The following is a 15213-nucleotide window of genomic DNA, read 5'->3' on the forward strand; positions in this document are numbered from 1 at the left end:
GAACCTCCCCACATCCCGACCGAGCAGATGCCCTTCTGCAGGCGGTGTGCTCACTAAAAGCAGAAGGAGTGGTGATCCCTGTTCCTCTGCAGGAACAAGGGCAAGGTTTTTACTCCAATCTCTTCGTGGTTCCAAAAAAGGACGGCTCGTTCCGTCCTGTTCTGGACCTAAAGCTGCTCAACAAGCATGTGAACGCCAGGCGGTTCCGGATGGAATCCCTCCGCTCTGTCATTGCCTCAATGTCTCAAGGAGATTTCCTTGCATCAATAGACATCAAAGATGCTTATCTCCACGTGCCGATTTCTACAGAGCACCAACGTTTTCTACGTTTCGTGATAGGAGACGACCATCTCCAGTTCGTAGCTCTGCCATTTGGTCTGGCGACAGCTCCACGGGTTTTCACCAAGGTCATGGCGGCAGTGGTAGCAGTCTTGCATTCTCAGGGACACTCGGTGATCCCTTACTTGGACGATCTACTTGTCAAAGCACCCTCTCAAGAGGCATGCCAACACAGCCTGAATGTTGCACTGGAGACTCTCCAGACTTTCGGGTGGATCATCAACCTTTCAAAGTCAAACCTGGCACCGACTCAATCACTAACGTATCTTGGCATGGAGTTTCATACTCTCTCAGCGATAGTGAAGCTTCCGCTGGACAAGCAGCGGTCTCTACAGACAGGGGTGCAGTCTCTCCTTCAGGGTCAGTCGCACACCTTAAGGCGCCTCATGCACTTCCTAGGGAAGATGGTGGCAGCAATGGAGGCAGTCCCGTTCGCGCAGTTTCATCTGCGTCCACTTCAGTGGGACATTCTCCGCCAATGGGACGGGAAGACAACTTCCCTAGACAGGAAAGTCTCCCTTTCTCAGACGGCCAAGGATTCTCTGCTATGGTGGCTTCTTCCCACCTCATTATCGCAGGGAAGATCATTCCTGCCCCCATCCTGGGCAGTGGTCACGACAGACGCGAGTCTGTCAGGGTGGGGAGCAGTGTTTCTCCACCACAGGGCTCAAGGGATGTGGACTCAGCAGGAGTCCACCCTTCAGATCAATGTTCTGGAGATCAGGGCAGTGTATCTTGCCCTATTAGCCTTCCAGCAGTGGCTGGAAGGACAGCAGATCCGAATTCAATCGGACAACTCCACAGCGGTGGCATACATCAACCACCAAGGAGGGACACGCAGTCGGCAAGCCTTCCGGGAAGTCAGGTGGATTCTGATGTGGGTAGAGGAAAGAGCATCCACCATATCAGCAGTTCACATCCCGGGCGTAGAAAACTGGGAAGCAGACTTCCTCAGTCGCCAGGGCATGGACGCAGGGGAATGGTCCCTTCACCCGGACGTGTTTCAGGAAATCTGCCGCCGCTGGGGGGTGCCGGACGTCGACCTAATGGCGTCTCGGCACAACAACAAGGTACCGACCTTCATAGCGCGGTCTCGCGATCAAAGAGCTCTGGCGGCAGACGCCTTAGTGCAAGATTGGTCGCAGTTCCGGCTCCCTTATGTGTTTCCACCTCTGGCACTCTTGCCCAGAGTGTTACGCAAGATCAGATCCGATTGCGGCCGCGTCATACTCGTCGCCCCAGACTGGCCGAGGAGGTCGTGGTACCCGGATCTGTGGCATCTCACGGTCGGCCAACCGTGGGCACTACCAGACCGTCCAGACTTACTGTCCCAAGGGCCGTTTTTCCATCGGAATTCTGCGGCCCTGAACCTGACTGTGTGGCCATTGAGTCCTGGATCCTAGCGTCTTCAGGATTATCCCAAGGGGTCGTGGCCACCATGAGACAGGCTAGGAAGTCCACTTCTGCTAAGATCTACCACAGAACGTGGAAGATTTTCTTATCCTGGTGCTCTGCACAAGGAGTGTCTCCCTGGCCATTCGCGTTACCTGTCTTTCTTTCCTTCCTGCAATCTGGGTTGGAAAAGGGCTTGTCGCTCGGCTCCCTTAAAGGGCAAGTCTCGGCACTATCCGTGTTTTTTCAGAAGCGGCTAGCACGACTTTCTCAGGTGCGCACGTTCCTGCAGGGGGTTTGTCATATCGTACCTCCGTACAGGCGGCCGTTAGATCCGTGGGATCTAAACAAGGTCCTTGTTGCTCTTCAGAAGCCGCCCTTCGAGCCTCTGAGGGATGTGTCACTTTCTCGACTCTCACAGAAAGTGGCTTTTCTGGTAGCGGTCACATCTCTTCGGAGAGTGTCCAAACTAGCAGCACTGTCATCCAAGGCTCCTTTCCTGGTGTTCCACCAGGACAAGGTAGTGCTGCGCCCCATTCAGGAGTTTCTCCCTAAGGTGGTATCCTCTTTTCATCTTAATCAGGATATCTCCTTGCCTTCCTTTTATCCGCTTGCAGTTCATCGGTATGAAAAGGATTTACATTTGTTGGATCTGGTGAGAGCACTCAGAATCTACATTTCCCGCACGGCGCCCCTGCGCCGCTCGGATGCACTCTTTGTCCTTGTCGCTGGTAAGCGCAAAGGGTCGCAGGCTTCCAAAGCCACCCTGGCTCGATGGATCAAAGAACCAATTCTTGAAGCCTACCGTTCTGCGGGGCTTCCGGTTCCATCAGGGCTGAAGGCCCATTCTACCAGAGCCGTGGGTGCGTCCTGGGCATTACGACACCAGGCTACGGCTCAACAGGTGTGCCAGGCAGCTACCTGGTCGAGTCTGCACACTTTCACCAAACATTATCAGGTGCATATCTATGCTTCGGCGGACGCCAGCCTAGGTAGAAGAGTCCTGCAGGCGGCAGTTGCCTCCCCGTAGGGGAGGGCTGTCTTTGCAGCTCTCACATGAGGTATTTCTTTACCCACCCAGGGACAGCTTTTGGACGTCCCAATCGTCTGGGTCTCCCAATGGAGCGTCGAAGAAGAAGGGAATTTTGTTACTTACCGTAAATTCCTTTTCTTCTAGCTCCTATTGGGAGACCCAGCACCCGCCCTGTTGTCCTTCGGGATTTTTGGTTGTTTTTCGGGTACACATGTTGTTCATGTTGAATGGTTTTCAGTTCTCCGACGTTACTTCGGAGTGAATTTGTTTAAACCAGTTATTGGCTTTCCTCCTTCTTGCTTTTGCACTAAAACTGGTGAGCCAGTGATCCCACTGGGGGTGTATAGCCAGAAGGGGAGGGGCCTTACACTTTTTAGTGTAATTGCTTTGTGTGGCCTCCGGAGGCAGTGCTATACACCCAATCGTCTGGGTCTCCCAATAGGAGCTAGAAGAAAAGGAATTTACGGTAAGTAACAAAATTCCCTTCTTAACTTCCATGAGGCAATCCCGATAACCTGGAATAATACCAGTGTACAATCTCAATTACAATGACTAAATATCATTATATTAAGCAAAAAATAATAACTTCCCTTTTTGAAGTGCATCTGCACTGCCTTTGTGTTGTCCTCCATCATTGATTGCATTTTTTATCCTTTGATTAGGAGTGGCATCCCTGGTGTATATTTATACTACCCTTGATATTTGCTGTACAGGTGAATCACTTGGGAATATTTTTAAGAAGTATATAAATAAAAGAGATATATTTTAAAGGGTTTTTTTCACTTCATATGCGCTTTCTTGATTCCCAAAGAGAATGGAATGATGTATCAGGTCACATTTGCAACCAGCTGCATCACAGGTTTAGACGACTAGAAGAGAATCAAGGCCATACATCTCCTGTTCTGATGATCAGTAAACATGAACCTGACTTTAAAGGGATTGCAGGGGAGTGGTTTGCTCCTGAAGAAAGATCATGAGAACACACCTTTAAGTAAAAGAGGTTGTATATTGATTGCACTTGGTATCTCCACTGATCTGTGCCATTAGGGCTTAGAACAGCTGATCTATGGATGTGCCAGCTGCCTGCCTCCCACTGAGCAGATAGTGATAACATATCCTATGGACAAGCAATCTAACAAAACCCTGGACTGTCATCAGTGGGCACTACCTTTTTAAGCTGGGTTCACACATAGCGACAACGATGTCGCTGTTACGTCACCATTTTCTGTGACGTAACAGCGACCTTGTAAGTCGCTGTTATGATCGCTGCTTATCTGTCAAACACAGCAGACACAGCAGCGATCATAACGACGCTGTGCTTCATGTGCAGAGAGCAGGGAGCCGCGCTTAGCGCTGGCTCCCTGCACTCCTAGCTACAGTACACATCGGGTTAATTAACCGATGTGTACTGCAGCTACATTTGCAGGGAGCCGCACACACTGCTTAGCGCTGGCTCCCTGCTCTCCTTGCTACAGTATACATCGGGTTAATTACCCGATGTGTACTGCAGCTACATGTGCACAGAGCAGGGAGCCGCGCACACCGCTTAGCGCTGGCTCCCTGCTCTCCTAGCTACAGTACACATCGGGTTAATTACCCGATGTGTACTGCAGCTACATGAGCAGGGAGCCGGCGTCTGGCAGCAAGGGCGGACGCTGGTAACGAAGGTAAATATCGGGTAACCAGGGAAAGGTCTTCCCTTGGTTACCCAATGTTTACCCTGGTTACAGCAGACGCCGGCTCCTGCTCCCTGCTCGCTACATTTCGTCGCTTTCTCGCTGTCACAGCGATGTGTGCATCACAGCGGGAGAGTGACGACCAAAAAATGAAGCTGGACATTCAGCAACGGCCGGCGACCTCACAGCAAGGGCCAGGTCGTTACTGGATGTCACACACAGCGACGGGACGTTGCTGCAACGTCACAGAAAATGGTGACGTAGCAGCGACGTCGTTGTCGCTGTGTGTGACACCACCTTTACAGTACAGTCCTAAAACGGGACAGCACAAATCTTCACCACTTTGCTTCTCATTTAATCTAGAAATTTCAAGATATGAGGAAGCGGAAAGAGGATAAGATAAGCAGCACAAAGATTTGTGGTAAGTACAGAGACCCGGCCTAGCAGCAGATAAGCCAGTTATAAGGTTGACTGCCCTGACAGAAAACTGAGACCCAGGCAAACAAAAATCGAAGTGTAAATGTTTTTTCTCTATTGGCAAAGAGAATGGGAAAAAAAGAAACATAAATCTAAATCCTATAATATTTGATGACCACATTTGCCTTCATCAAGTATCTGCCTGGATTTTATCAGCACTGAGGACACCATTAATCCTGACCAACTCCATTTGCTGCAGTCTTCCTCCAAACTCTTATAATTGTGCCACTCTCCAGCCCTTCACCTCCAAACTACTTTTGTTACAACCAGATATTATATATACTGACGTCTTCAGTCCAGAGCCCCTGCTGCCATTGTACTGCATCCCAGTCCTTGTTTTTGGGCATGGTTGAGACACATTTCCTTTCTTCGGCGCTCTATTGGGAGACCCAGACGATTGGGTGTATAGCACTGCCTCCGGAGGCCACACAAAGCAATTACACTAAAAAGTGTAAGGCCCCTCCCCTTCTGGCTATACACCCCCAGTGGGATCACTGGCTCACCAGTTTTCTGCTTTGTGCGAAGGAGGTCAGACATCCACGCATAGCTCCACTGTTTAGTCAGCAGTAGCTGCTGACTATATCGGATGGAAGAAAAGAGGGCCCATATGGGGCCCCCAGCATGCTCCCTTCTTACCCCACTTGTGGTTTGTAAGGTTGAGGTACCCATTGCGGGTACGGAGGCTGGAGCCCACATGCTGTTTTCCTTCCCCATCCCCCTGAAGGGCTCTGAGGAAGTGGGATCTTACCGGCCACCAAGCCCTGAGGCCGAGCTCCATCCACAGACCCATAGAACCTGCTGGATGTGGAGCGGGAGTGCCGTTCAGGGACAAGGCCCTGCAACTTTCAGGTACTCTGTGTCCCCGTATGGCAGACCACGCGCACCCCAGGCTTGCTGGGTGTGCTAGTGCGCCGGGGACTGTAGCGCTGTGCGCTGGGCTTATAGTCCCCGCAGATTACTGGGGGACTTTATGTGTGTGGATCGCCGCGCCGACCGCCCCTGGAGCGGCGGCGCAGCTGCGACTTGTAGTGCGCCGGGGACGCGCCGACCGCGCTTTTACGGCGGCGGCGCTTCTAACTTTAGTCCCCGGCTTTCTGCGGCCTAGCTCCGCTTCGTTAACGCCCCCCACCCTGTCAATCAGGGTAGGGGAGAGACGTTGTTCAATCGGCAGCGCCGAGGGCTGGAGCACGATTTACATGCTCCAGCCCTCTCACTGAGCACAGTAGGACACAGGCTTCGCGCTTTTTCTCTGTGCACGCCCTAGGCCCGCCCCCAGGCTTGCAGCTCCCCAGGACGCCGGCAGCCATTATACACATACAGTCTGGCTGGAGAACGGACGCAGGCTCTGGGGGACCCAGGCTAGGGGTTTCTGGCGACCACACACCCGCGCTAAGCGGGCGGTAAGCAGCACATACGTGCGGCCCCACTAGTGCCACAGTGTTATATTTTTCGCTGTACATAGACACTGCTGTGTCTAGATATATTTATATACTGCACTGTAAGGTCGCTTCTTGGCTGTACACCCTATATTGCTTTGAGGAGACAACAGCATGTCATCCGCAAAACGCAAGGGTGCCAAGGCACGGGCTGTATACACTACTTGCTCAGCATGTGGGGCTAATCTACCAGCAGGCTCCAACGACTCTCATTGTGTGCAATGTTCAGTCCCAGTGGCACTTCGTCAGCCAGAGCCTATTGTGGTGGTAGCCCAGGCAGAGACGCCTGTGAACCCTGCCCCGGTGACGGGGACAGAATTTGCAGTCTTTGCTGATAAAATGTCTGTGACTATGACAAAAATCCTGGAAACCTTGCAGTCCAGGCCAGTTGCTCAGACCATAGACACTGCTGTGTCTATGTTCCCCGGTCCCCCTCAGTTGGAACTAATCCGTACTTCAAGGGGGTCCCAGGCATCACAGGCTGAGGGCTCTGACTCCGATGACAGTCCCAGTCCGCCTAAGCGAGCTCGCTGGGAGAGACCCTCCACGTCATCACGCGGATCAGGGTCTCAGCGAGAAGGGTCCCTATATGAGGGTTCAGAGGTGGGTGATCAGGAGTCTTGTCCTGACGCCGCACTCAATTTGGATACGCCAGATGGTGACGCCATGGTAAATGACCTTATAGCGGCCATCAATAGGCTGTTGGATATTTCTCCCCCAGCCCCTTCTGCAGAGGAGGCAGCTGCACAGCAGGAGAAATTCCATTTCCTGTATCCCAAGCGTAAATTGAGTACTTTTCTGGACCACTCTGACTTCAGAGAATCCATCCAGAAACATAATACTTATCCGGACAAGCGTTTTTCTAAACGCCTTAAGGATACACGTTATCCTTTTCCCCCTGACGTGGTCAAACGCTGGACCCAGTGTCCAAAAGTGGACCCTCCAATATCCAGGCTTGCAGCTAGATCCATAGTTGCAGTGGAGGATGGGGCTTCACTTAAAGATGCCAATGACAGACAGATGGACCTTTGGTTGAAATCTGTCTATGAAGCTATCGGCGCGTCGTTTGCTCCAGCATTCGCGGCCGTGTGGGCGCTCCAAGCTATTTCAGCTGGTCTGGCACAGGTGGACTCTCTCATACGTCCAGCAGTGCCGCAAGTGGCGTCCCTGACTACGCAAATGTCTGCGTTTGCGACCTACGCTATCAATGCGGTACTGGACTCTACGAGCCGTACCTCAATGGCATCTGCCAACTCTGTAGTTTTGCGCAGAGCCTTGTGGTTAAAGGAATGGAAAGCAGATTCTGCTTCTAAAAAATGTTTAACCAGCTTGCCATTATCTGGAGACAGACTGTTTGGTGAGCAATTGGCGGAAATCATTAAACAGTCCAAAGGTAAGGACTCTTCCTTACCCCAGCCCAGATCAAACAAACCTCCACAGAGGAAGTGGCAGTCAAAGTTTCGGTCCTTTCGAGGCTCGGGCAAGCCCCAATTCTCCTCGTCCAAAGGGACTCAGAAAGAGCAAAGGAGCTCTGATTCCTGGCGGACTCACTCACGCCCCAAGAAAGCAACCGGAGGTACCGCTTCCAAGGCGGCTGCCTCATGACTTTCGGCCGCCTCCCTCCGCATCCTCGGTCGGTGGCAGGCTCTCCCGCTTTTGCGACATTTGGCTGCCACAGGTCAAAGACCGGTGGGTAACAGACATTTTGTCTCACGGGTACAGGATAGAGTTCAGTTCTCGGCCTCCGCCTCGGTTCTTCAGAACTTCCCCACATCCCGACCGAGCAGATGCCCTTCTGCAGGCGGTGAATTCTCTAAGAGCAGAAGGAGTGGTGGTCCCTGTTCCTCTTCAGGAACGAGGTCAAGGTTTTTACTCCAATCTCTTTGTGGTGCCAAAAAAGGACGGCTCATTCCGTCCTGTTCTGGACCTAAAACTGCTCAACAAGCATGTGAACGCCAGGCGGTTCCGGATGGAATCCCTCCGCTCAGTCATTGCCTCAATGTCTCAAGGAGATTTCCTAGCATCAATAGACATCAAGGATGCTTATCTCCACGTGCCGATTGCTACAGAGCACCAACGCTTTCTACGCTTCGTGATAGGAGACGACCATCTTCAGTTCGTAGCTCTGCCATTTGGTCTAGCGACAGCCCCACGGGTGTTCACCAAGATCATGGCGGCAGTGGTAGCAGTCTTGCACTCTCAGGGACACTCTGTGATCCCTTACTTGGACGATCTACTGGTCAAGGCACCCTCTCAAGAGGCATGCCAACTCAGCTTGACTGTTGCACTGGAGACTCTCCAGACGTTCGGGTGGATCATCAACTTCTCAAAGTCAAATCTGTCACCGACCCAATCACTAACGTATCTTGGCATGGAGTTTCATACTCTCTCAGCGATAGTGAAGCTTCCGCTGGACAAGCAGAGGTCACTACAGACTGGGGTGCAGGCTCTCCTTCAAAGTCAGTCGCACTCCTTAAGACGCCTCATGCACTTCCTCGGGAAGATGGTGGCGGCAATGGAAGCGGTTCCGTTTGCGCAGTTTCATCTGCGCCCACTTCAATGGGACATTCTCCGCCAATGGGACGGGAAGTCAACATCCCTGGACAGGAAAGTCTCCCTTTCCCAGACGGCCAAAGACTCTCTGCAGTGGTGGCTTCTTCCCACCTCATTATCACAGGGAAGATCCTTCCTACCACCGTCTTGGGCGGTGGTCACGACAGACGCGAGTCTGTCAGGGTGGGGAGCAGTTTTTCTCCACCACAGGGCTCAGGGTACGTGGACTCAGCAGGAGTCCACCCTTCAGATCAATGTTCTGGAAATCAGAGCAGTGTATCTTGCCCTACTAGCCTTCCAGCAGTGGCTGGAAGGAAGGCAGATCCGAATTCAGTCGGACAACTCCACAGCGGTGGCATACATCAACCACCAAGGGGGGACACGCAGTCGGCAAGCCTTCCAGGAAGTCCGGCGGATTCTAATGTGGGTGGAAGCCACAGCCTCCACCATATCCGCAGTTCACATCCCCGGTGTAGAAAACTGGGAAGCAGACTTCTTCAGTTGCCAGGGCATGGACGCAGGGGAATGGTCCCTTCACCCAGACGTGTTTCAGGAAATCTGTCGCCGATGGGGAAGGCCGGACGTCGACCTCATGGCGTCCCGGCACAACAACAAGGTCCCAACCTTCATGGCACGGTCTCGCGATCAAAGAGCGCTGGCGGCAGACGCCCTAGTGCAAGATTGGTCGCAGTTCCGGCTCCCTTATGTGTTTCCACCTCTGGCACTCTTGCCCAGAGTGCTACGCAAGATCAGATCCGATTGCAGCCGCGTCATACTCGTCGCCCCAGACTGGCCGAGGAGGGCGTGGTATCCGGATCTGTGGCAGCTCACGGTCGGCCAACCGTGGGCACTACTAGACCGACCAGACTTACTGTCCCAAGGGCCGTTTTTCCATCGGAATTCTGCGGCCCTGAACCTGACTGTGTGGCCATTGAGTCCTGGATCCTAGCGTCTTCAGGATTGTCCCAAGGGGTCGTTGCCACCATGAGACAGGCTAGGAAGCCCACGTCCGCTAAGATCTACCACAGAACGTGGAGGATATTCTTATCCTGGTGCTCTGCTCAGGGAGTGTCTCCCTGGCCATTTGCATTGCCTACCTTTCTTTCTTTCCTGCAATCTGGGTTAGAAAAAGGTTTGTCGCTCGGCTCCCTTAAAGGTCAGGTCTCTGCGCTATCCGTCTTTTTTCAGAGGCGTTTGGCACGCCTTCCTAAGGTGCGCACGTTCCTACAGGGGGTTTGCCATATCGTACCCCCGTACAAGCGGCCGTTAGATCCATGGGATCTGAACAGGGTACTAGTTGCCCTCCAGAAGCCGCCCTTCGAGCCTCTGAGGGAGGTTTCACTTTCTAGACTATCACAGAAAGTGGCTTTTCTGGTAGCGATCACATCTCTTCGGAGAGTGTCTGAGCTGGCAGCACTATCATCCAAGGCTCCCTTCCTGGTCTTCCACCAGGACAAGGTAGTGCTGCGCCCCATTCAGGAGTTTCTCCCGAAGGTGGTATCCTCTTTTCATCTTAATCAGGATATCTCTTTGCCTTCGTTTTGTCCTCATGCAGTTCATCGGTATGAGAAGGATTTACATTTGTTAGATCTGGTGAGAGCACTCAGAATCTACATTTCCCGCACGGCGCCCTTGCGCCGTTCGGATGCACTCTTTGTCCTTGTCGCTGGTAAGCGCAAAGGGTCGCAGGCTTCTAAGGCCACCCTGGCTCGATGGATCAAAGAACCAATTCTTGAAGCCTACCGTTCTGCTGGGCTTCCGGTTCCATCAGGGCTGAAGGCCCATTCTACCAGAGCCGTGGGTGCATCCTGGGCATTGCGACACCAGGCTACGGCTCAACAGGTGTGCCAGGCAGCTACCTGGTCGAGTCTGCACACTTTCACCAAACATTATCAGGTGCATACCTATGCTTCGGCGGACGCCAGCCTAGGTAGAAGAGTCCTGCAGGCGGCAGTTGCCTCCCCGTAGGGGAGGGCTGTCTTGCAGCTCTAACATGAGGTATTTCTTTACCCACCCAGGGACAGCTTTTGGACGTCCCAATCGTCTGGGTCTCCCAATAGAGCGCCGAAGAAGAAGGGAATTTTGTTACTTACCGTAAATTCCTTTTCTTCTAGCTCTTATTGGGAGACCCAGCACCCGCCCTGTTGTCCTTCGGGATTTTTGGTTTGTTTGCGGGTACACATGTTGTTCATGTTGAACGGTTTTCAGTTCTCCGATGTTACTCGGAGTGAATTTGTTTAAACCAGTTATTGGCTTTCCTCCTTCTTGCTTTTGCACTAAAACTGGTGAGCCAGTGATCCCACTGGGGGTGTATAGCCAGAAGGGGAGGGGCCTTACACTTTTTAGTGTAATTGCTTTGTGTGGCCTCCGGAGGCAGTGCTATACACCCAATCGTCTGGGTCTCCCAATAAGAGCTAAAAGAAAAGGAATTTACGGTAAGTAACAAAATTCCCTTCTTTTCCATGTAGAAAGTCTGGGTTTTTCTTCCCATCTCTTCCATGAAGATGACTTCTCGCCAGACTTCAAATGACAGTAGATGATGTAGCTGGTCCCACTGGTTGCTGCCAGTTCTGAACTGATGGTACTGCTGGACATCTTCCAAATTCGAAAGGGAAGTAAAGCACGATGTGTCTGCTGCGATAGGTTTCCTTGGCCGACCACTGCATCATCATTACCCATTTCTTGGTGTTTCTTCAAAAGAGCTTGAGCAACATATCTGGAAACTCCAGTCTGCTGTAAAACTTTTCTTGGGAGACTCCTTGCATCAAATCCCTGAAGACTTGATGCTGTATTGATGTCAAAGGGCAGTCCACCAAATATTGACCTGATTAGATTTCTCTTTTGTTCATTCACTTTACATTTTGTTAGTTGATTAAAAAAAGATAAACAACTAACATTTCTATTTTTGAAAGCTTCTTACCTTACAGCATTTTTTCCCAGATCTGCCTAAACCAGGGGTGGGGAACCTGCGGGCCGCATGCGGCCCGCCATGACCTTTTCTGCGGCCCCCGGGCAGATTCCCGGGGGCGCAGTACTCCGGCCATCGCCGTGGTTTTACCGGCCGCCGGCCCTTTAAATCTCCACATGTGCTGCTTGAACGCACCAATGAGCTCTTTCGCTAGCAGGTGTCAGCGTGCTCAGAACTCGACTCTGTGGGTGGGTTTAGCGCTCTGCGTGCGCTTCCGTCCCACAGCATTGTGACGCCCCCCTCACCGCCCCTTCTCTGGTACAGCGTGCCCCATCAGTGGAGTGTGCCGCCCGCTCCCCTGCGCCTCCCGCTCACCGGTGCCTCGTGCCCCATCAGTGGAGTGTGCAGCTCCCAGTATGTGTACCGCCCGCTCCCCTCCGCCTTCCGCTCTCCGGTGTAGCATCGTGCCCCATCAGTGGAGTGTGCAGCTCCCAGTGCTGTCTTCTTTCCAATGCTGTGTACCCCCTAGTGACGTCTGTGCCCCCCAGTCTCCTAGTGATGTCTGCGTGCCCCCCACTTAGTGATGTCTGCGTGCCCCCCACTTAGTGATGTCTGCGTGTCCCCCACTTAGTGATGTCTGCGTGTCCCCCACTTAGTGATGTCTGCGTGTCCCCCACTTAGTGATGTCTGCGTGTCCCCCACTTAGTGATGTCTGCGTGTCCCCCACTTAGTGATGTCTGCGTGTCCCCCACTTAGTGATGTCTGCGTGTCCCCCACTTAGTGATGTCTGCGTGTCCCCCACTTAGTGATGTCTGCGTGTCCCCCACTTAGTGATGTCTGCGTGTCCCCCACTTAGTGATGTCTGTGTGCCCCCACTTAGTGATGTCTGTGTGCCCCTACTTAGTGATGTCTGCGTGTCCCCCACTTAGTGATGTCTGTGTGCCCCCACTTAGTGATGTCTGTGTGCCCCCACTTAGTGATGTCTGTGTGCCCCCACTTAGTGATGTCTGTGTGCCCCCCACTTAGTGATGTCTGTGTGCCCCTCACTTAGTGATGTCTGTGTGCCCCCCACTTAGTGATGTCTGTGTGCCCCCCACTTAGTGATGTCTGCGTTCCCCCCACTTAGTGCTGTCTGTGTGCCCCCCACTTAGTGCTGTCTGTGTGCCCCCCACTTAGTGCTGTCTGTGTGCCCCCCCACTTAGTGCTGTCTGTGTGCCCCCCCACTTAGTGCTGTCTGTGTGCCCCCCCACTTAGTGATGTTCGTGCTCTCTGTGCTGCCCTAGTGATGTGTGTGCCACCCCAGTGCCGTCTGTGCCCCACAGCAATGCTTACGCCTCCCTGTGACCTAGTTATGTCTGTTCCCCAGCCCCTCTTGTCATGTATATGCCCCCAGCATCTCCTGTCATGGATATGCCCCAGCATCTCCTGTTATGTGTATGCCCCAACCCCTCCTGTGATATATACATCACATTGGAGATGCTAGGAGGCATATACATCACACGCTGGGGTATATACATCACATTGGAGATGTTGGGGCTGTACATATCACAGGAGCGTCTGGGCGCATATACCTCACAGGAGGGGCTGGGCGCATATACCTCACAGGAGGGGCTGGGCGCATATACCTCACAGGAGGGGCTGGGGGCATATACCTCACAGGAGCGTCTGGGCGCATATACCTCACAGGAGCGTCTGGGCGCATATACCTCACAGGAGCGTCTGGGCGCATATACCTCACAGGAGCGTCTGGGCGCATATACCTCACAGGAGCGTCTGGGCGCATATACCTCACAGGAGGGGCTGGGGGCATATACCTCACAGGAGGGGCTGGGGGCATATACCTCACAGGAGGGGCTGGGGGCATATACCTCACAGGAGCGTCTGGGCGCATATACCTCACAGGAGCGTCTGGGCGCATATACCTCACAGGAGCGTCTGGGCGCATATACCTCACAGGAGGGGCTGAAAGCATATACATCATAGAAGGGGGCTGGGGGCATATACATGTGTGATGTAGGTGTCTCCTGTGATGTATATACAGCAGTCCCAGCGTCTCCTGTGTGATGTATATCCCAACAGCCCCTTCAGTCATGTATGTGTCTCCTGTGATTTATATACACCAGTCCCTGTGTCTGTTGTGTGATGTATGTAGTCTACCAATCTTATTATCACGAAGAGTTGCCTGCGCTCCAGACCGAGACAAACCTGGAAAAGAGAGAAGCAACATAAGTATCACCGAACATCACAGCCGCACCAAAGAGAAGCCGCTCCAGCCATTACAGTAAGGGTGAGTTAATAAACTGTTTGACCAAATATAGTTGGTTCATTTTCACATTGATAATTTTATGCGGCCCCCGAAGGTTGGCAGAAATTTCCAAATGGCCCCCGGCAGCAAAAAGGTTCCCCACCCCTGGCCTAAACCATTTGCACTGTGCTGTGCGCAGGGCTGTGGAGTCAGTAAGCCAAACCTCCAACTCCTCAATTTCCCTTGCACCGACTCCACGATTCCGACTCCCACATATATTGCTTATATTTAAGTGAAAAATGTATTGTAGTATAATGTGAACATCAGACATTTTAATAATTTTTGAGAAAATAATCAAGATATTTAGATAGAACATAAAAAGAGAATTTTGTTTACTTACCGTAAATTCTTTTTCTTATAGTTCCGTAATGGGAGACCCAGACCATGGGTGTATAGCTTCTGCCTCCGGAGGACACACAAAGTACTACACTAAAAAGTGTAGCCCCTCCCTCCGAGCATATACACCCCCTGGTTAACCAAATATAGCCAGTTTAGTGCAAAAGCTGAAGGAGAGTAGCCACCCACAAGTAGAGATAGAGCAAAAAACCGGAACAACCGGAGCCTCTGTCTACAACAACAGCCGGTGATAACACGCGGAACAAGAAACTGCCAACAGGCAACAGGGAGGGTGCTGGGTCTCCCATTACGGAACTATAAGAAAAATAATTTACGGTAAGTAAACAAAATTCTCTTTTTCTTCATCGTTCCTATGGGAGACCCAGACCATGGGACGTCTCAAAGCAGTCCATGGGTGGGAATAAACAGAAAACTGAGAAGTAGGCGAAACCTAACTTCGCAAATGGGCGACAGCCGCCAGAAGGGTGCGTCTGCCCAAGCTCGCATCTGCCGAAGCATGAGCATGCACTTGTAGTGCTTCGAAAAGGCATGCAGACTAGTCCAAGTGGCAGTCTGACAGACCTGCTGAGCCGTAGCCTGGTGCCTGAAACCCAAGAGGCACCGACAGCTCTGGTCGAGTGTGCCCTGATCCCCCGGCGGGGGGAGGCACTTGAGTACTCTGGTAGGCATCGGAAATGGCCGACATAATCCAATGAGCTAGGGTCGGCTTAGAGCCGAGAGGCCCTTACGCCAACCTG

At 52.4% G+C, this 15213-nt stretch overlaps 1 protein-coding gene across 2 annotated transcripts in view; it reads left to right on the plus strand.

The window, feature by feature from the left end:
- The window catches only part of LOC142258169 (uncharacterized), a 67268-nt gene that overhangs the window by 30720 nt on the left and 21335 nt on the right, over positions 1-15213 (plus strand). For both annotated transcript variants that reach the window (XM_075330664.1, XM_075330663.1), the window contains exon 14: positions 4804-4861. In XM_075330664.1, coding sequence (XP_075186779.1) covers positions 4804-4861 — 58 coding nt within the window. The remainder of the gene's footprint in view (positions 1-4803; positions 4862-15213) is intronic.

Source organism: Anomaloglossus baeobatrachus, chromosome 12 (assembly GCF_048569485.1).
Source record: "Anomaloglossus baeobatrachus isolate aAnoBae1 chromosome 12, aAnoBae1.hap1, whole genome shotgun sequence".
NCBI classification, from domain to species: domain Eukaryota; kingdom Metazoa; phylum Chordata; class Amphibia; order Anura; family Aromobatidae; genus Anomaloglossus; species Anomaloglossus baeobatrachus.